The sequence below is a fragment of the Ceratotherium simum genome, chromosome 16 (assembly GCF_057802395.1).
Source record: "Ceratotherium simum simum isolate JZ-2026a chromosome 16, ASM5780239v1, whole genome shotgun sequence".
Taxonomy (NCBI): Eukaryota; Metazoa; Chordata; class Mammalia; order Perissodactyla; family Rhinocerotidae; genus Ceratotherium; species Ceratotherium simum.
Genome location: NC_141915.1, coordinates 25657254 through 25679146, shown reverse-complemented (window position 1 = coordinate 25679146; position 21893 = coordinate 25657254). Strand labels below are relative to the sequence as shown.

The following is a 21893-nucleotide window of genomic DNA, read 5'->3' as shown; positions in this document are numbered from 1 at the left end:
CCAAACCTGTTTTTGGTCCCAGTCTGTGCGTGCCCGAAAGCGCACCTGAGGCTCGAGACGCTTACCCTATACTCGCTTCTCCTTTCCAAATCAGCCACCATGGGTCACGGCTACACTACACTTTATTTCTAAGCAAATCTCGGGGAAATCTTGAAGTATAGTTTAAGCAAGGGGACACAGGCCGCGCGCAACACAATCTCTGCTCAGCGCCAGAGGCAGCCACGTGCCCTTGCGCGCTCCCGCGCCACCCAACACACCCCCTCGGCGCACGCGCTCGCGCACACGCGCTCGCGCACACGCGGCCGCACGGCGACGATCTCTCTTCAGCCTTCCGGGCGCTTCCGCCTTCATCCTAGCAACGCCCGCAGTGACGCGGCAGGCCCCGCCCCTCCCGCGCGCCTCCCGGAAGTTGCCGGCCCGGAGCTGGGCGCAGGGCTCCGTGCGGTACCGCTGTCTGGGGAGTAGTCTCCCGGCGAGAGGACTCGGCGGGGAGAGAGCATCCGGGCCGCGGCCGGGGCCGGGGCCGCACATTCACGTGCGCGGCGCGGAGCGAGACCTGGTGACCATGGCGGGGCCGCAGCCCCTGGCGCTGCAGCTGGAACAGTTGTTGAACCCGCGACCGCGCGAGGCGGATCCTGAGGCCGACCCGGAGGAGGGTGAGGCCTGACTGGGGCAAGGCCACGTGCGGACCCCGGCGGGATGTGACGGGCCGGCAGCTGGGCCGCGCAGCCTGGCCTACTGCTCACCCTTGCGCGGAGGAAAACTGCCTCCCGGGAGGGCCGCCCCCGGGCTCGGGAGGAGGGCTTCGGCGTCTTTCTGACACGCACTCTAGAGTTGGTGCTCGGGTGGGCGGAGCATCCCGAGGACTCTGGCGAGGAGCTCGTCCTCGGGGTAGCTGTTGGTCCAGGGCCCTTGCAGGCAGCCGGTCTGGTAGCAGGCTGGAAGTTATCTTTTAGGATGCCCTTACTGGTATTGCGTTAGACACGAGGAGGAAGTCTCATCCGTTTTTAAACTCTGCCTGCCCCTAAGAGCTTACTTGGAGAATGAGGGAAGAAGTAGGCTTCCGTGGTGCTGTTGAAGCCTCTTTAGGCCTCAAGACACTTGCTCAGGGGCTGACGAATGAGACTGCTGTTCTGTAAGCTGATGTTCAAGGTCTAGTTGGGAGTAATCCTGCTTTAGACTTGAGTCAGGAAGTGTGAGGAAGGGAGAATAGGAGGGATAAACGTGAGTTGTGGACCGTGTCTTAGGAATATCAGTTGAAGGAACTAGGGCTATTTAGCTAGGATAAGCGAAGAAAACTCCCTGAGAGGTGGGATAGAGTGAGGATAGAATAGGATGATGGCTGACTAACAGTATTTGAGCGACTGTCACACATGGAAGAGGACTTAGCCTGGTTTTATACGATCCAAGGCATAGAAATATAGCCTACTAGTAGTCGCAGAGAGTCAGCTTTCTCTTCAGGAACGGCAGCAAGGTAGTACGTGGTCTCCCTTGGGAGGTAATGAGTTCCCTGTTGCTGGAAGTTGTTGGGGATTTTGCAGAGGACGTTCATGTGTGAGTTGAAAGGATTTAACAGGGTTGTCATTAAAGTTTCTTCTAACCTAGAGATTCTGATTACTTTCCCCCCTTCCCCACAGCCACTGCTGCCAGAGTGATTGACAGGTTTGATGAAGGGGAAGATGGGGAAGGTGATTTCCTGGCAGTGGGTAGCATTAGAAAACTGGCATCAGCCTCCCTCTTGGACACAGACAAAAGGTATTCTGGCAAGACCACCTCTAGAAAAGCTTGGAAGGAAGACCACTGGGAGCACACTCTGCCGGGTTCGTCTGGTGAGTAGGCATGTTTGCATGGTCCTCTTTCTTCCCTAATTTTTTAGGGCTAAAATCCTTTTTTTCTGATGATCTCTGCAGAACTAGTCTGTGTGTCCCCACCTCTTATCTTCGGAGAGACCATTGATTTGGCATTAGAAAGGGCTTTAGAGGTACTTAATTTTGCTTCATAAGGAATCTAAAGCCCAGAGAGATTAAGTTGCTATGCTCCTTATGTTAGATGGTTCACCCTAAAATGGAGTCAGAGAAAAGGCAGTGCATATCAGATACTGGAGAAACCTATGTGTTGAAAAAGCACTGTGTCTGATGAGCATGCTACTCATAGATTTTGACTCTTTTCCTTCAGTTTTCCAAGTCTTGCATTGAGTTACTGTGTAATATTAATTTGCGAAACTAATTTTTTGCCATTATAAATGTAACATAATTATTCCCTCTTCCCTGCAAGAGAGTTAGGAGGATGTGAGCTTATAGTTTTAAAGCATTATAAGTTTCTCAGAGTGGAAGAAGGAGCTGGATATGGTGATTATTGAGTGGATGCCATCTGTTTTCCTTTAGAGAGGTTAGAGGTGCTGTGTTGAGAATCCACAGATGATATAAAAGAAACTATCATTCAGATTATGATCTCCATGATTTAGTCCTTAATATAGTGCTGGGGGCTTCTGATAAGCTCATTTCATATTCTTTGCCTAGCGACTGATAGAGACCAATCATGAGACAAATATTATGATATTTATTGAACTCTCACCATGTGTCAGGCACTGTGGTAAGGTCTTTAAATTAAATTCTAAGAGCCTGGGACACAGTAAGTCATCAAAAAATGTTATCACCATTGTCATTAGGTGTATCATCTCATTTAATCCTCCCAATAGCCCTATGAGGTTGGTACCGTTTATTCCCATTTTACAGTTAAGGAAATTGAGGGGCAGATTGGTTAAGTAACTTGCTCAAGGTCATACAACTAGTAAGTGGGAAGAGCCAGGACTCAAATAAGGCAGTCTGACTCTAAGATCTGTACTCTTAACTACTACTCTGTATGAATGTTTTTTAATATGAGAAATGGCATACTTTTAAAGAAAGGATTATTTTATGTTTACCGTTTTTGCACTTCATTTTTGTGTTTATGTTTTTGACAGCCTTCTGTCTTGAGTTTATGTATAGTTCTCTAAAAAAATACTGAAGACCTATGACGTTTTCATAATATCTTTTATTGAAGAAAATTATTGGTAATTGATCCCTGTATCTAATAATTGTGCTTGCTGTACATGAGACCTTTATATTCTACCATGGAACAGATTGAATAATCAGTAAAAACCTGTAAGTATCAGGTGATACCCTAAGCATAAGTAAAACCAGGAGCCTAACCAACTAACATTCCATTTACTTTAGGATCAAATGCAAACTTCTTCCTGATTTGCTCCTTGAGCACGTCTCTAGGCTCAGTTCCCACCATTCTGCGCTCCAGTGCACTTTTCTGGTGCTGGACCTTTGCATATGCTGTTTTCTCTTTTCCTTCCCCCTTCTCTGTCTGGTCAGCTATTACTTATGCTTAATAAGTAAAATTATAATGTCTCCTACACGGGAAACCATCCCTCACCCTTCTAGGTGAGTTAGATGGTTCCTTCCCTATACGTGGTGTACTGATGACAGTGTAACATAATCATTGGTATGCATATCTCCCATTCCCATCAGACTATGAAGCCTTCCCCACAGGTATTACATTCTATTTGTCATTCCTAAACTTTTATCTATGCTTGGCTCATAATAGGTGCTTAATGAGTATTTAATAAATATGGCACACTGGTGTGATAGAGATTGTGCGTTTGGGGTAGTTAATGATAAACTATATTTTTTCAGATGCAGGTTTGAGAAAACTAGTAATTCCCTCACACCAGTTGAAATCTTACTGTTCTTCAAGGTCCAGACCAAAAGTTGCCTCTTCCTTATAGTCTTGCATAAATCCACTTGCCCTACAGTAAAAATTTCTCCCTCCTCTGGGTTATCAAAACTTTGTCAAGGCACTTTTAATTCTTCTCTATGTTATAGTTTTTATGGTTCTGTCTTTCCCACTAGAAGCTTATGTTAGGATAGGACCTATGTTTTATTCATCTTTATTTCTCTTTTAGCATTTTAGATATAGTAGATGTGTGATAAATATTTGTTGACTTGAATTGAGTACAATAGTATATATATATATTTTTTGATAGATGCCAAAGTCTTTTAGTTGAAATGAAAGATATGGCCCGGTATTTTTCTCAAAGTAACATTCAGTTTTTCCTTCTTCCTTTTGTTTAGATAAGGAAATATCTGATGAGGAAGAGTCTGGAGGTGGAGATTCAGAGGGGCTGGGTCTGGAGGAATCTGATGAGGATGCCGTGAGTACTGCTGAGGAACAGGAGTGTGGTGATGATGGGGACAGTAGTCTGGCCTGGAGGAAGAATAGAAGCTGCTCTGGGAAAATGCCAGGCTTCAGTGTCCAGAGCATCAGTGACTTTGAAAAATTTACTGAGGGAATGGATGACCTTGGTAGCAGTGAGGAGGAGGAAGATGAAGAGGAGAGTGGCATGGAAGAAGGGGATGGTGAGGAAGACTTCGAGGGTGAGAGTGAGGAAGACAGGGCTGAAGACAGGAACAGTGAAGATGATGGCGTGGTGATGACCTTCTCCAGTGTCAAAGTTTCTGAGGAAGTGGAGAAAGGCAGAGCTGTGAAGAACCAGATAGGTTTGTACATGGTTCACTGTTTGCTTCTTTTTTGGAGTGTCTGCGTTTGATCTCCTTTTTGTTTGTTTGTTTTTGGCTGTTTGCTCTCTCCTGTGTCCTTCCAATTAGTTTGTGACATGCCCCACTTACCTAGAGGCCTAAAGCCCCAACCCTCTATGCTTAGCCAGCCATTTCTACACTGAGCTGCTTAGTTCTGCTCTAGTACTTCTGGAAGATTGAAGAGTGTCTTCTCCTCTCATTGGGCTTTAGCATTCTCTCTCTCATGTAGCAAATATTTGCTTCTAAGATACTGAATTTATTTTCTATAATAGAGAGTTTCCATAGCATGAAACTGTGATAAAGCTGTGCTGCTTAGAGACTGGTATGATTTCTTGTCCCTCCCCCACTCCCCACCCCAGAAAGGTTTTATAACTGAGAAATGGAATTCTCCTTTTTTCTTTCTCAGCGCTGTGGGACCAGCTCTTGGAAGGAAGGATCAAACTACAAAAAGCTTTGTTAACCACCAATCAGCTTCCTCAACCAGATGTTTTCCCTATTTTCAAGGACAAAGGTGGCCCAGAATTTGCCAGTGCCCTAAAAAACAGTAAGAATACTTATGCCATATTGGGATACTTAGAGCCACTGGGGTACGTTCGAATACACTGGGATTGTATTTGCAGCACCACTGAGTTGAAGGAGAGAAGATTTGGTTTTAGTTGATAATATGGTATAAAATAGTGGGGGGTTTTTTTTTGTGAGGAAGATCGGCCCTGAGCTAACATCTGCCAATCCTCCTCTTTTTTTGCTGAGGAAGACTGGCCCTGGGCTAACATCCATGCCCATCTTCCTCCACGTTACGTGGGACGCCACCACAGCATGGCTTGACAAGCGGTGCCTCGATGCGCGCCCCGGATCCGAACCAGCGAACCCCAGGCTGCTGCAGCAGAGCGCATGCACTTAACTGCTTGCGCCACTGGGCCGGCCCCAAAATAGTGGTTTTTAACTTTAAAAAAAATAGCAATATAACTCTTTTATCAAATGAAGACAACTTTGATTGAAATGGGTTGGGTGCTTGAGTCGTGTCTATTCCACTTTTTTCTCACCTGCCCTCATTACTTCTCCCTCTCCCCTTTATGTTTCTTTATGAAAAAAGAAAGTTATTTCTTTAATGCTCAGAGAACACTATTGGAAAACCCACTGGTATCAAACAAAAGAGAAAGAATGAATGACTAAACTCAGTTCATTTAAGTTGGTTGTATCACATGCTTAAAAGGTGCCTGTCTTTGTTGGGAGGTTTCTAGCATGACATGCTAAGATGATCTTGATCATATCTTCCTTTTGGTTGCATATAGTGAGAAAAGATGGTGACTGCAGAGGGAGAGCAAGTTTTGGAAGAGAATTTTAGAAGAGAAAAGGACTTTAGAAATTATTTGGTTCCCAATCCCCTCATTTTACAGATGAGAGAACCGAGGTCCAGAGAGAATGAGTTGCCCAAAGTCGCAGAGACGTTGGCGTACATTTCAGAGAGCAAACTCTAGCTTTTCTGCCTTACAATCCAGGAGTCTTCTCTGCACCATGCTACTTCCTGTGTGCTGTGTCCCTGTGTGCCCAGTGGCACCAAAGGACTGGGGCAGAGGGAGATTTGGGGTGAGTGCACTATGGTTGGAATCATTATTCCTTATTTGCATGCTGAGACTTAGTGTTTCCGTTTGCTCTTTAAAACTTATTTTTATAAGTTTTTTTTTATGAGTTGGAAGGGACCCAAGGAGGACATCTGATTTGGTGTCTGCCTCTGGGTAGAATCACTTTAAACCATTCAAAATAAATGTGTAGATTTCTAGGGTAGGGAATTCAGTGAACCTTTCTTGTAGAAGAATACCTGGTTTAATGAGGAATTATTTCCCAGGGGCCAGTCTTTAGAATTTTGTCCTACCATGCTTGAAGTCTGTTTCTGATGTGAAATGCCTGGACAATCCTTCAGAAAAGCTGCAGATACTGGGAGGATGGGTCTTTTATATCTGCTCCCCCAGTTTTTCCCCTTCCTCCCTTAAATAAATGATAGATAGGCAGTTTTCAACATTTTTGAGATTTTTGGAGCACTTTGCTATTTTTAATGCCCTAGTGCCCTAATTCCTGGTATGGCTTTGGAATGAGACCTAGACTGCTCTAGATTAAATGTCTGAAATGTTTCAGGATGATACAGCCTTTTTTATTTTGTTACTCATTACTCTTCTTGCTTGAGCCTTTCCATTGTTCTTTTTTTGTTTTTTTGATTCATCTTAAAATATTGATATTTTAAGGTTTAGTCAGTGTCAAGTATAGTGGACACATTCTTATTCTTTGATACAATTTAGTGTCTTTAGCTATTTTAATGTTACTTAAGTTTTATTTTGCCACAGTTCTGATCTTTTTAATCTGTCTTTTTCATACTTAATCAGTTGCTTCTTTGCCTCATTGGTGAATTCCAGTTAATCTGACAGATGTCTATTAATCTGAGAGGGTGGGATGCTGTGGAGGAGGGAGAAGAAAGGAACGTTTATTTGTTATCACATATTCTAAGATGGGAAGGTGGAGAGTTTTCTAGTAACTAGAATCTCTGCATATCTGAAAGGTAGCTAATTTTTGTTTCCAACCTTCTTATGACAATATGATATAATATGTTGTATATCTCCCTGTCTTGGTAAACAGAATTTAAGGAAAATTTCTTGGTTACATTAGTCTGGATGAACAGTTTATACTGTACTACGTAGCTGGTGTGGAGTATAGGCTGAATTTGTACTGACCCCAGAACAAACTCTGGAACTTACTGTCTTTAATTAAATCTCTGTTCAGTTTGCTTGGTCTTACAGTAGTTAGAATGCCTGAGTTTAGGTTCCATCTCAGCAGTGGATTCAGTGTGTCACCTTGGGCAAGTTACTTAACTTCACAGTAAATGGGGATGATATGGTTGTGAGGATTAAAGGACGTAATTGATATAAGGCATTAGCACAGTGTCTGACACACAGCACACCACAAATGTTAGGGACGGGTATTATCTTTTTCTGCTGAAAGAGGCACTTGGCAATGTTCAGCCATGTGAATGATGGTCATCAGTATAACTAACCATCATCCCCACTGTCTTCAGTGTGTTTTGACTTTTTATTAGTATTCACATTCCCTATATGATTAGGTTAATTGTTTGTTCTGGAGAGTGGGTAGTGGTATAGTCACTATAATACTTATAATTCAGCTTCTGCCTCTTATAACTATGGAAAGGTGACCGGAGATTTCCTTACTGCCCAACTCAGCTACTGCCTCCCTCAAGTGTTCAACCTTTCCTTGAAATATTTCCCTTTGGCTTTGGTGACACTGCATCTACTGTTTGGGTTCTCCTGCCTTTCAGATTCTTCTCATCTCAGACTCTTCTTTTATCCTCTCAATGTCAATTTCATTGCATTTAGGATCCTGTTCTCAGGTTGTGTTTTCTTGATATGTTCTCTCCTTGGCACTGTCATTTACTCTCGTAGTCCTAACAATAGCCTCTAAAACAGCCGATTTCAGCTATATTCCAGTGACGGTAAACTCCTGAGCAGCATGCCTTTGTACCTTCAGCACCCTAAACTCTACTTTTCAGAAACTAAACAAATATCTCCTTCCTTCCCCAACACACACATGCACTTAGTCCCCAGTCACCTTGGTGTTACGTGTTGGGAATGGTAACTCTTAAACTGTGAAGTAATTTCAATGACTTTTTTTTATGTTTTAGTAGCTGCATAAGTGGTAAGTCGCGAAGTAACCTTAGGAAAATTAAGGGATTTTCTATGCACAAAACCATTTCTTTAAAAAGGTTAGCTTTTTCTCTCTGATTTTCTTTTAAAAAATTCTACAGTTTTAGGAGGCGGGTCTTTTATATTGGTGGCAACGCTATATAAGGAAGAAGGCAAGTTACTTAAGGAAACCCCAGCATGAGTTATTTAAAACTTTTTCTTATGGAATGTATCAAACCTGTATAAAAGTAAAGAGAATTGTATAATGAACCCATATACCAATACCAGCTAAGCAATTATCAACTCATGGCCAATCTTATTTCATCTATACTTATACTAACTCTCCCCCTACTTCTGGATTATTTTGAAGCAAGTACAAGCATCCTGTCATTTTATCAGTAAATAGCATGTATCTCTAGAAGAAAAGAATTAAAAAAATCACAATACCGTTATCCCACGTAAGAATATTAACAATGATTTCTTAATAAGCATAACTGATTTGAATGGATGGGAGAATTGAGAGAGCATTTCTGTAACAGGCACTCTCTATTGTCTTTTTCAGTTTGCTCTATAGCTTTAAATGAAGTGATTAAAGGAAAGCCAAACTTCAGCCATAATAAGTTGACCTTTTAGTGAAATGCATGTTATTAAATGTATTTAATGAGATGCACTACAAACTGCAGTGAGCACCATGTTTCATTACAGATCTAAAATGCAATATCATTAAAGACCTTCAATAGAAACAATGGTTGACATTTTGATATTTCCCATAAGCAAAAAATCCAAGAACACAGTATAATGTAATACAAGTATAGAGGAAATGTTGAAATTTTTTACTTGCCTAAGAGTATAAGAACAAATTCCACTATTAATAAATTACATTTTGTTTGCTCCTCATGTTGCCACATGTAGTTCACATTCATCCTTTTATCTCTCTGTGGCCCTTCTCCCGGCCCCTCAACTGTTTTGGCTTGAATAGACTAAAATTTTAATTTCACCTCAGCACTAATAGACACCTTAAAGAATAACTTTTTAAATTTTGGGTAAGTCATGGGCACTCATGGAGTCTTGATACTTTATGTTTCTGTTTTGTTTTTTAAATTTTATTTATTTTTAAGTAGACAGTACATTCACATGGCTCAAAATCGAAAGATACTAACGACTATGTGGAGAAAATCCTCCTTCCCACCCATGTACCCCTACCACCCAGTTCCCTATCCCATAGGCAACCATTATTATCAGTGAAATCCCCCCCTTTTTAATTACTTAGTTGCCTTAGGTGACAAATCCATGAACATCTATTTCAGTGTTCTCTCAATTAACACTTTATGGGTTCATGGCAGAGTCCTCACAAATGATCTGTAGAACCCTGAAATATTCTTAATTACTAGGGATAGGTTTAAGTATTGCTTGGGACGAAGGCACTTGCAAGCTTCTCCAAGTGCAGCATTGTGTAGGACTGAGGACCCATATTACTGTGGACTCCACCTAGCCAAGACTATGTGAGTAAGATTGATCTTTCTGTTTCAGCCAATGGCTATCATTTTTTAAAATAGCTTTGCTGTTCTAATTATAAAATTATGTCATGCTTACTTGAAAAATTCAGAAAATACGTAAAAGCGTAAAGAAGAAAATAAGGATTACCTGTAATCCTACTGCCCAGAGGTAACCACAGTTGTCATTTTGATGAATATCCTTTCAGACTTTTTCTGTGCCTATACACACATGCGTGCACACACACACACCCTTTTAAAACAGAAATGGAATCTTATAAATATGTACTATTTTGTAAGCTTATTTTTTTTACTTAATATATCATTTTATGTCAGTATATTTAGATGTACATCAGCATTTTCAGTGGCTACAGAATATTCCATTTTATAGATTTACTGCAATTTATTTAACCAATCTATAATGATGGATGCTTAGGTTTATTCTAGTTTTTCACTTTTATAAAGCATGCTTTGATAAACATCCTTGTACATACATATTTGTGCAGTTTGTCTAAAAGTAGCACTGTCCAATAGAAATATAATGCAAGCTACATATGTAATTTTAAATTTTCTAGTAACCACATTTTTAAAAAAGTAAAATGAAACAGGTAAAGTTAATTTTTGTAATATATTGTTTAACCCACTATATCTAAAATATTATAATTTAACATGTAGTCTGTATACAAATATTAATGAGATATTTTATGAATATTTTTTATGTTAAGTTTTTGAAGTCCAGAATGTGTTCTGTATTTACAGCTCACCTCAGTTTGGACTAACCACATTTCAAGTGCTCAGTAGCTACATGTGACTAGTGGATACTGTATTGGACAGCACAGATCTACATTTTCCTGGAAATACAATTACTGGGACAAAGGGATTGTACTTTTTTTTTTAAGGCTTTTGGAATATATTGCCCAATTGGCCCTTAGAAGAATTGTAACAATTGAAATTCTCATCTGTAACAGTTGTTTTCCTACACTCCTGCCACCACAGAGTATTATTGAGCTCTTATTTTTCCTAAACTGTAGGTGGGAAATGAAGGCAATCATGTCTTGATAACTTTCTGTTTGATATTTACATAATACCTGTTGACTTAGCATTGAAATATATGCTATGTTTTGTGTTTTTATTAGAGAATGAGTTCTGTGTAGGGAGACTTTCGGTCCCTGTTGAACTACTACCTAACTTGTCCAACCTGGTTGGTTAGGCATTTATTTTATGTATAGGGTAAAGTTGGGTCACAGAGCAAGTGGTTTTCCAACGTAACCAAATGGTGGAACCAGGAGAGTGTCAGATTCTTGTGCAGTGATTCTACCTGTTCTGAAAAGATGGAGCCCTAGATGGGTCATGAGCTGTGGAAGCTTGAAAACTGCTGAAACCAATTTAGTCAGAAAATTTGTTTCATTGTTTTGCGTTTCTTAGGAATTAGGGTTGTCTTCAGCCTCAGAAACAATCTTTAGTAGTGATGAATTAGATAAGGAAGCAACTCTGACTTGTAATAGCTAGTGGCAGTAGTAGTTCCATAGTAGGGTCACTCTGTCCACTGTATTCACAGGGAACTTGTACACATCGTTGTATGTTGGAACCTCTTTACTGTATATGGACATCTAATTACCTCACCTTTAACTATATGTGCCTGGCCAAAAGAAGAAAAGGGAGAGAGAAACAGTTTCAGTAGTGCCAGTAATTCTTCCTGCCATATCATTCAGTGAGAGCACCCTGAAGGAAGCAGAGATGGCAGGCAGAATCTGCGGTTGCCTCAGGTCCTGTTTGTTCCCGGGGACCTCTCCAGTGAGCATCTCATCAGACAGACTTGAGTCTCATGTTCAGAGTTACACTATACAGTCTGTACATCGTGGTCCCTAAATGTAATCATCTGTGTTTAATCAGCAAAGTAGTGTTTGAGGGGAGAAACTGGCTGCGTTGACCTTGCAGAGAGACAGCATGGTGCTGTACTTTATGGGCAGCTTTAGGGATTTTTAAAGTAGTTTTCTCAGAACTTGATTTTTGCTTTATGCTCAGACTTTAGAACCTAACCACTGTGTAAGATGCTTCTCTACTTTGTTGTTGTTATTTATATCTTAAAACCTATTCTTAGGGGCTGGCGCAGTGGCAGTAGCAGTTAAGCGTGTGCACTCCGCTTTAGCGGCCCGGGGTTAGCAGGTTCGGATCTCGGGTGCAGAGCAACGCACCACTTGTCAAGCCATGCTGTGGCGGCATCCCATATAAAGTAGAGGAAGATGGGCACGGATGTTAGCCCAGGGTCAATCTTCCTCAGCAAAAAACAAAACAAAACAAAACTATTCTTAAATCGTTTTATTGAAATCATACATGAATATGATAAGTAGTACAGAAGGATTCAGGAAGACAACAGTCTCTTGCCTTATATTTAGTCTCATTCTATTTCTGTTTTACTTCTATAATTTTAGTTAACTTGTTTATATCTCTATTTCTTGATTTATTTATTCTCTGATATGAAAGATGAGAATGCTACTGACATGTTAAGTAAGATGAGGATTGAGAATTGACCGTTTAATTTAGCCACATGGTGGTCATCTGTGACCTTGATGAGCAGTTTTGGTGGAGTGGGAAGGATACAGGCTTGATTGGAATGGGCTCGTGAGAGAATGGGAAAAGGGATTTGAGATAGTGAACATCCTCAACTCTTTCTAGGGATGTTGCTTTAAATGAGAGCAGAGAAGTGGGACTTTAGATGGAGATGGATGTGGAGTCCAGAGAGGTGTTTTGTTTGTTTGTTTTTGAGATGGGAGAAATAACAGCATGTTTGTATTGGTAAGAATGATCCAGCAGGGAGGGGAAATTGATGATGCAGGAGAGGGGAGGAATCTGCTGTAGCAATGTCCTTGAGTAGGAGATGGGACTAGTGCACAAGAAGGGTGGCCTTCAGTGGCAGCGTGGACAGTTTAACCATAATGACAGATGGGAAGAGAGTATATAAACAGACATAGATAGGTAGGAGTCTATGAAAATTCTCTTTTGATTGTTCGATTTTCTTTGAAATAGAAACCAAGGTCATATTGCGAATGAGAAATGGGGGAGGAGGTAGAAATTTTGAGGAGAAGGTATCAAATAGTCATTTCGTCTTCTTTCCGCTATAGTTTGACATTCTGCCCTGCAGCTACAACCAGGATTTCAGTGCTTTGTCCATATGTTGACCTAGAAGTTGAAAACCAATAAACTGCATTTACAGTGTTATTACCATGTAAATAAGGCATAATACCAAGGCAGGGAAGAATTGGAAAATTACATTTTCTTTGCTGTGTCTTCAGATTCATGGCTCCTAGGCCACTCACTGGAGAATGTTCCCAGTTTAATTCAAGTTACTAGTTCAAGTAGCTCTTGTATTATCCTCCATCAGTTGCTTAAAATCATGGTGTATTTTAGTTTGCTTCACATTTGGACTATTAATTTATTGTACTGTATTGATTTTTCCTAAGGTCTCTAATTTCTTTTTTTTTCCTCCCCTGTTGTAGCTTGGTTTATCATTTCAGTTTTTTCCCCAAACTTTAAATCATGCCATCTCTTCTATTGTATTTTTCCAGTTTGACCTGGTTGTTCTCTGGGCCTAGTGCCTGGTTGTACTCGTGGGACTTCCTTTCATTGCTCTTCTAGGATGGAGCTACTGTTCTGGGGCTCTGTTGTCTTCCTTTATCTCAGTTCACTTTGTCAATTTGTTGCCAAACGTGTGGAGATTAAATTATCTGAGTTCCTGTAGATTTAAAAATACCCTGCCCCTCTTTCTTCAGTGATATATTCTTAATTGGTTGGGTATAAATTTCTAGGTTGAAAACTGCTTTCGCTCAGAATTTGAAAGTACAGCCCTGTATTAGTGTCCTGTTGCTACTGCACAATTACCGCAAGCTTGCTACACCAACAGCACAAATTTATTATCTTACAGTTCTGGAGGTTAGAAGTCCTAAAACCAAGGTGTCAGTAGGGCTATACTCCTTCCGGAGGCTCTAAGGCTTCTGTTTCCTTGCCTTTTCCGGCTTCTAGAGGCTTCCTACATTCCTTGGCTCATGGCTCTCTTCCATCTTCAAAACCAGCAGTCCCATCACTCCAACCTCTCCTTTGCTGACTCTGATCCTACTGCCTCGCTCGTATGAGGACCTCGTGATTACATTGGGCCCACCTGGCTAATTCAGGCTACTCTTCCCGTCTCAGATCCTTAACTTCATCACACCTGCGAAGCCCTTTTTGCCATGTAAGGTAACATATTCACAGGTTCTGGGGTAGGATGTGGACATCTTTGGGGGACCATTATTCAGCCTGCCACATGCCCTGTTGTTTTCTGTCATCGTAGTGTTGTCAACGAGAAGGTAGCTGCTGGTTTGAGTCTCATTCCTTTGTAAGTGACATGTTTTTGCTCTCTGGAAATGTTTGGGATCCTCTATTTTTGGTTTTTTGAAATTGCCTGAAGAGATCTAGGTATGGATCTTTTTTCATTCATTGTACTGAGTACTTACACTGCCCTTTAGTCTGAAGACTGGGATCCTTCAATTTTGGGAAAATTTTCTTCTAATATTTCTTAGATAATTTCCTTCCCTCCATTTTGTCTACTCTCTTTTAGGTATTAAACCTGGATTAGTGTTGTATCTCTTATGTGTTTGTTCTCTAACATTTTCCATCTTTTTGTGATTTTCCATGTCTGTGTTCTGAAAGATTTTAAGTTTGATTTCCAGGTTTTCTTTTTTTTGGCAATCATATTTTTAATCTCTAAGAGGTCTTTGGTTTTCTGAATGTTCCTTTTCTATATAGTTAATATACTTAGAAAATATTATGTGCATTTAAAGTTTTTTTGTTTTTATATTCACTTAGTTCTATATTCACTTTAGTTCCTTGAATTGTTCCTGTCTCCACCAGCTTTTCTGTTTATCTTTGACTGTTTTCTTCTCTTTTTTATTTTTATCCAAGTTATACATGTATATAATTTAAAAAGTCAAATAATTGTACCATGCTTGTTATGAAAACCAGTATCTGCTGCCTGTGCACACCACCGCCTTGCCATAACCCACTCTTGCGAAGCAACAATTATATTTTAAATTGTATTTTTTTGGAATCCATGGATTTATTGCCACATCTCCTAATTAACATGTTTTGTTTCTACTTGACTTTTCGGTTTTAGGCATTATCTGTTGACTCCTCATTATGAAAATGAGGATTTAGCTCTTGTTCCTACTACACTCATACACACTTTCTGTCCCTTCATAGTTGTATTGTAATTTGGTTAGATCAATAGTCAGTGTTTACGTTGTTATGTCTCTGTAAACACTGTTCATAGCTGAGCTGTGTAATATACATGCTAGGATTATTTTTCCTTTCCCACACATCATTTTGTTTCTAGAGTTATAATTCTTACATTTTCGTTTATTTTGTTTTCTATGCAGTAATTCAAGCCCAGCTTTTCTCTGGTTGCCGAAATCTCCCCTCCAGATATTCAGTTGCATCAGATATTCTGCCGGTTTATCTTCCTGAAAAAGTCTCTCCCAGAGCCTTTTGACCTGCTCTAATCTGGACTGTCCACCTTCTCTGGTGCCCAGATCTCCCTTCACCATCATCCTGGGGATTACCTTAGCTTCTCGCTTCTGTGGATCTCCTTCTCCAGGATCTTTCTTGGCTTGTTCACTTATTTTGGTGAAGCACATTCTTTAGTAGCTTGCTGAGAAATGGTGCATGAGAGGTAAACTTTTTTTTAGACCTTGATTGTCTGAAAATATCTTCATTCTATCATCACAGTTGATTGGCTGTTTGTGTATAGCATTCTATAGAATATTCCATTGCCTTCCACCTTCTAAAGTTGCTATTGATAAGTCAGAAGCCATTTTGATTTCTGATCTTACTGTTTCTTCCTCTTTTTTTGGGAGCTAGGGACTTCTCTCTGTCCACAGAATTCTGAAATTCCATGAATTCTGAATTCCATTCCTGCTCCTTGGTGTAGAGCTGTTTTCATCTGCTGTGCAGAGAGTTGCAGGGCCTTTTCAATCTGGAACATATCTTTCCGTCCTGGAAATTTTCTTGAAATTATTTTGTTAGTGATTTAACCCCCTCTGTTTTCTCTCTTTCTGGAAGGCTTATCGTTTGGTGTTAGACTGTTCCTCTGGTTCTCTTCTTTTTTCCAGTTCTCTTTCTCTCTTTTCTTTTTGGGTTCTACTTTCTAAGGCATTTCCTCAGTTTTATTTTCAAATCCTTCTATTGAGTATTTTTATTTCTTCTGTCATTTGAATTTTATTTCTCTGAGGATATACATGATATATATTTTCTTAAGTGTTCTTCCTACATAGACGATTTCCTCCAAGCTGCTTTCTTTTCTTTTGTTTTAACCTCGTATGATGTGGTAGATGTTTTCCTTAGGTATTTAGTCATCCTTTGCTCTCTGTTGACTATTAAGAGTAGGGCACCAAAAAGTTGATTAGAAGTTCTGTGTGTTTAGGTAGAGCTCTTTGCGTATGGTTTCCATTGTAAAATGATCTATGTAGTCCATATTTCAGGAGACCCTAATGTCAGTGTCTTTAGATTTTTGCTCTTTAGGAGATCATAGTTGCTAGAGGACTTCCAGTCTCCTGCCTGGCTGCCGACATTCTAGGAGGTGAGTAGGCTGGAGAGCTCAGCATTCAATCAGTAACTTCAACTTATTCCCTCTGTTTTTAATCTTATACCTTTGCGCTCAGCTGTTTGTGGTGTCCCCTGTCCAGAGACCCTACGTTTAACTCTATAGGGGTAAACCTCTCAACTTCTGCCTAAGGGACAGGATCTGGGATGTTGACTGGTTTTAGCCTTGCCTCCCTCTCCTCTTCTAGAGGTGCCTAGCGCTGCCAATTCCTCGATCTTCTGGGTTCTGTTTACGGACTGTAAGTGGATTGCTTCTTGTTTTTCTTCACTGCTAATGCTAGAGTCAGCCTGCTCAGGTTTGCTAAGTCAGTTATTAATTTGTCCATCTGCTTTTTAAAAAAACTGGTTTATTGAGGTGTAATTGACATACAGTAGACTGTCTATAGGTCTCATTTCTCTGTTCCCCTTTAAAGCAACATCCCTGGAAAGAGTTGTGTATACTCACTATCTCAAATCCCTTTTCCCATTCTCTCGTAAACCCATTCCAGTCAAGCCCATATCCCTCCCACTCCACCAAAACTGCTCATTAAAGGTCACAGTTGACCACCATATGGCTAAATTAAATGGTCAATTCTCAATCCTCATCATACTTAACCTGTCAGCAGCATTTGTACAATTTGACATCTGTATCCATGAAACCATCACCACAATCAAGAAAATGAACATATTCCTCGTCCCCACAAGTTTCGTCAGCCTCTTTGTAATCTCTCCTTCCTGCCCCTCCCTGTCCCTAAGCAACCACTAAACTGCGTTCTGTCACTGTAGATTAATTTGCATTTTCTAGAATTTTATATAAATGGCATCATACAGTTTGAACTCTATTTTTGTCTCTCACTCAGTGTACTTATTTTGAAATTCATCCATGTTTTTGCATATGTCAATAGTTCATTGCCTTGTATTGCTGAGTATTATTCCATTACATGGATATAGCACAATATGTTTTGTTTCTGGTTTTTGGTTGTTACAGATAAAGCTACGACAAACATTTGTGTACGTGTTTTTGTATGGACATACACTTTTACTTCTCCTGGATAACTGAGAATGGCATGGCTGGGTCACATGGTAAGCATATGTTTAACTTTTAAAGAAACTGCCAAGCTGTTTTCCAAAGCAGTTATACCATTTTACAGCCCCACTAACAGTGTGTGAGTTCCAGTTGCTTCACATCCTCATAAACACTTACTATGGTCAGTCTTTTTAATTTTAGGCATTCTGATAACTGTGTAGTCCATTGGTTTTTTAGCTCACAAAACAGAGTTGCTGTTGTCTCTCTCATACTTTGTCCTTCTCTTGTGGGTTTATTCCTTTTAAAAGTTACTTTAACCAGTGGAATAGAGCAGAGAGTTCAGAAATAGATTCACACAAATATGGGCAATTGACTTTTTATGAAGGTGCATAGTCAGTTTAGTGGAGAAAGGATAGTCTTTTCAACAAATGGTGCTAGAACAGCAGTACATTCATTTGCAGAAACATAAACTTCAACCTATAGCTCACACTTTATACAAAAATTAACACAAAAATAGATCATCAACTTAAATGTAAAACATAAAACTATAAAGTGTTTTGAAGAACACATGGGAGAAAAATCTTCATGACCTTGGGTTAGGCAAAGAATTCTTAGATACGAATCAAAAGCATAATCCATAAAAGAACAAATTGATGATTGGGGTAAATCAGAATTAAAATCTTTTGGTCTGTGAAAGACTTGTTAACAGAACAAAAAGACAAGCTACCGACCGAGAGAAAATATTTGCAAATCACACAGCTGACAAAGGACTTGTGTCCAGAATATATAAAGAACTCTCAAAACCCAACATTAATAAATACCCGTAGAAAAAAGGGCAAAAGATTTGAACAGAAACTTCACCAAGGAAGATATATGATGGCAAATAAGTGCATGAAAAGATGTTTAATTTTATCATTAGTGTTGAGGGAATTGCAAATTAAAACCACAATGAGATGCCACTACCTAACTATTAGAATGGCTAAAAACAAACACACATCTGACAAACAAGTGGCACCAAGTGCCAGCAAGGATGCAGAGCAACTGGAACTTGCATACCTTGCTGGTGGGAATGCAAAATAGTATAGCCACTTTGGAAAACAGTTCAACAGTTTTTTATAAAGTTAAACATATATTTACGAGTTCCAGCAGTCCTACTCTTAGATATTTACTCTAGAGAAGTGAAAACATATGTCCACATAAAGACTGGTACATGCATGTTTATAGCAGCTTTATTCATAATCACCAAACCCTGGAAACAGCCCAAATATCCTTCAGTAGGCCAATGGATAAACTAATTGTAGGACATTACTCAGCAATAAAAAGGAACAAACTTGATAAAGGCAAAAACGTGAGTGAATCTCAAAGGTATAAGTGCAAGATGCCAGTCTCAAGAGTTTATATACTTTAAAATTCCATTCATATAACATTCTGTAAAACTAAAGGGACGGAGAGCAGATCAGTGGCTGGTAGAGGTTAGGGGTGGGGGAAGGGTTTGACTACAAAGGGGCAGCCCTGCTTTCTTCTTTGTTTCCTGTAAGTTTCTATTTTCCTCTTCAGTAGCCTCATTTCCTTGGAGTGTTTCCCACCTGTTTTTCCACAGTGGCTCACTGCTGAACCCTTCAGCTTGGCTCAATTACGAACATTTTGCTTGGATTGGGAGGGTGATATATAAATAGTTGTGTGCTTATTCCCAGATAAGTCTGGGAATATTTCTTATGGTAATGGATACATGATACAGTACTTCTAGGAATGGAAGAATGGGCTGCATCAACCTATGGTGTCATTTTTGCTTGAAAAATATATCTTTGGTACTAAAACCTTACCCAGAAGAGAATAATAGATTGCACAGTGCTTCTAGATTTGATGTGGGTTAGAACTGAAAAATGAGATGTCTTTAAACTCTTTTTCCTTCTCTCTTTGATAAGTGATATAATGTGGTTTGGACACTCAGAGATTCCTGAGATTCCAGGTTCTGGTTGATGATTTACTGCAAAATTGCTTATAAATTGAAGTAGAAAATGTTTTGCAGACCTGGCAGCTTTCTGGCTTCACACCCATTTGTCACCCAGCATTTCCCTTTGTGTATAGAACAAGAATTAATTAGGCTGCGCTGCAGGAAAAGTTTATGGCTATAATTTATATGGGATGAATTTCTTTTTAAAGAGACAGCATTGTTTTGTTATACCTATATACATATAAGTGTGTATATATAGAAAGTGTTTTTTTCCCTTAAAGCAGTGTCTGTGAGCTTCTGGAGTAAACACTCATTTTTCTGCCTAATGCAAGATGTTGGTGGAATAGATGCTTTTTATAGTGATTGCTTTCTGATCAAACTGGTGATTTTTTGTTTCTTGTTTTTAAATTCACTGTATACTAGTGAGCAGCCCTCTGTTTCAGGTTTTCATTTTAGACATTGGTCAGACTTGTCTGGTTTCCAGAGCTTTGTATTCTTTTGGTCTCTTTGAAGACTTAGGATTCTGCCTTTTTTAGGGTCTTGCTCATTCAATTAATGTTTTCATAATCAATGCAAGTCAGAACTTGCAATTTGTTCCTGATTTGCACATTAAAGAGCTCCATTAATTAAGAATCCTGGTGTTTGGCATGTTCCCGCAGGATCTGTGCATTATTTACATGGTAAAAGTGCAAGATGCAAGTTTCTCAGTTGTAGTGGCAATTGCAAGTAATCCTGCTTTTTCTTTCTTTCTTCTTTTTTTTTTCTTTTTGCCTGTGAATAACAATTAACTCACAACTCATTGAAACTCCTTAGGGATACATTGTACCAAAATAGGAACAAGTGATCCAAATGAGGAGGCCACAGTGGAAGAGTAGAAAGTAAATCCTTTGTTTAAAAGGGAAAATTCCCCTGGAAGACATAGAGAATTTATGTGTTTGGTTTTTGTTGGTTGTTTCACTTGGCTAAATGTAGGAAGTGTAGTAGTGTTGAGTTGTAATTTTGTTTACTCTGAATTTGCATATTTTTTTCTCTCCATAATAGTAGTTGTACTGATAAATGAAGTTGCCTTTCATAACCCAAATAATCCCAGAAATTTAGACAAACATATTCCTATGCTTATGTCGAGTAAGCTGTTTCCTGTTTTGAGTAGCTTTTTCATGAAATCACTTTCCAGAGTGTGTGGGTTCTGTTACCATTTCTTTTGGAAGCCTCGTCTAAGCCATCTTGACGTGTAAGCAGGTGTAAAAGCAGTTGGACAGGGCCGGCCCCGTGGCTTAGCGGTTAAGTGCGCGCGCTCTGCTGCTGGCGGCCCGGGTTCGGATCCCGGGTGCGCACCGACGCACCACTTCTCCGGCCATGCTGAGGCCGCGTCACACGTACAGCAACTAGAGGGATGTGCAACTATGACATACAGCTGTCTACTGGGGCTTTGGGGGAAATAAATAAATAAAAATTATAAAAAAAAAAAAAAAAAAGCAGTTGGACACATGAAATCAGATCACAGGTTCAGCAGGTCCCTCCTCTCCAGTGTTAACCATGGCTAATGCTTACCTACTCATAATGTGTTTTCCTATTAGTACCTAGCGTCTTTATTTTATTTTATTTTTTTGGTGAGGAAGATTAGCCCTGAGCTAACACCTGCCAGTCCTCCTCCTTTTGCAGAGGAAGATTGGCCCTGGGCTAACATCCATGCCCATCTTCCTCTGCTTTATATGTGGGACACCTGCCACAGCATGGCTTGACAAGTGGTGCCTCGGTGCACGCCCAGGAGCCGAACCCGAGAACCCCGGGCCACCAAAGCAGAGTGCACACACTTAACCACTATGCCACTGGGCTGACCCCCCTAGTGTCTTTAATAGTATCTTTAAAAATACTATGTGAAGCTGCAAAGCATTTTTCAAAAGAGTAGAGACATTTTTCCCTGATGTTTATGAAACTTGCTAGGGATTTTATGGGTCGTAGCTTAATTTGTCCTTACGCTCTTCCATTGTGATACATATATATATAAAAACTTCACTGTAAAAAATGTATAAACAGTATAGATGTATGTAAAAGAAAAAGTAAAAGTTCTCCCACTGTCCGAAATTCCCATACCTCCTTCTCGAGAAAACCATGTGGGGTGTATTCTTCCAGGCATTTTAATTTATATATATTTTCTTCCACTATATGTATTTTTCCATTAAGTTTTAATGGAAGTTTGACAAGGAGAGGAGGTAGGGGGTGGTGTGAGGAAAAAAAATAGGCTATGATGTTACTTGTGAATTATCTTAGAGAAAGTCTATGTCGTGACAACTTTAAGATATAATTCTCTCTTGGTTATTATAATTATTGTATTTATAACTTGATCCCAAATAAGTGTGCCTGTATGATTTGCTTTGAAAGTTTGTTATCCTTCACTTTAGCTTGAGTTCTTTGGTAATTTTTAATTACCTTTCATATAATATTGATTGTTTTGCTTGGTGTTTAGTCTCAAATCTATTGGATTGTATTTTTCTTGGGGCAGTTGAGTAAATTTGCCTCTGGATAAATCCAAAA

At 39.8% G+C, this 21893-nt stretch overlaps 1 protein-coding gene across 2 annotated transcripts in view; it reads left to right on the top strand.

The window, feature by feature from the left end:
• The first annotated feature begins 439 nt into the window (after positions 1-439).
• AATF (apoptosis antagonizing transcription factor) overlaps positions 440-21893 on the top strand; it is a 98658-nt gene continuing 77204 nt past the window's right edge. Inside the window, exons 1-4 of one of the 2 annotated variants that reach the window (XM_004434829.2) lie at positions 440-656; positions 1638-1829; positions 4122-4547; positions 4993-5130. In XM_004434829.2, coding sequence (XP_004434886.1) covers positions 566-656; positions 1638-1829; positions 4122-4547; positions 4993-5130 — 847 coding nt within the window. In that variant the 5' untranslated portion in view covers positions 440-565. The remainder of the gene's footprint in view (positions 657-1637; positions 1830-4121; positions 4548-4992; positions 5131-21893) is intronic. The other variant, XM_087440857.1, reaches the window with a different exon arrangement.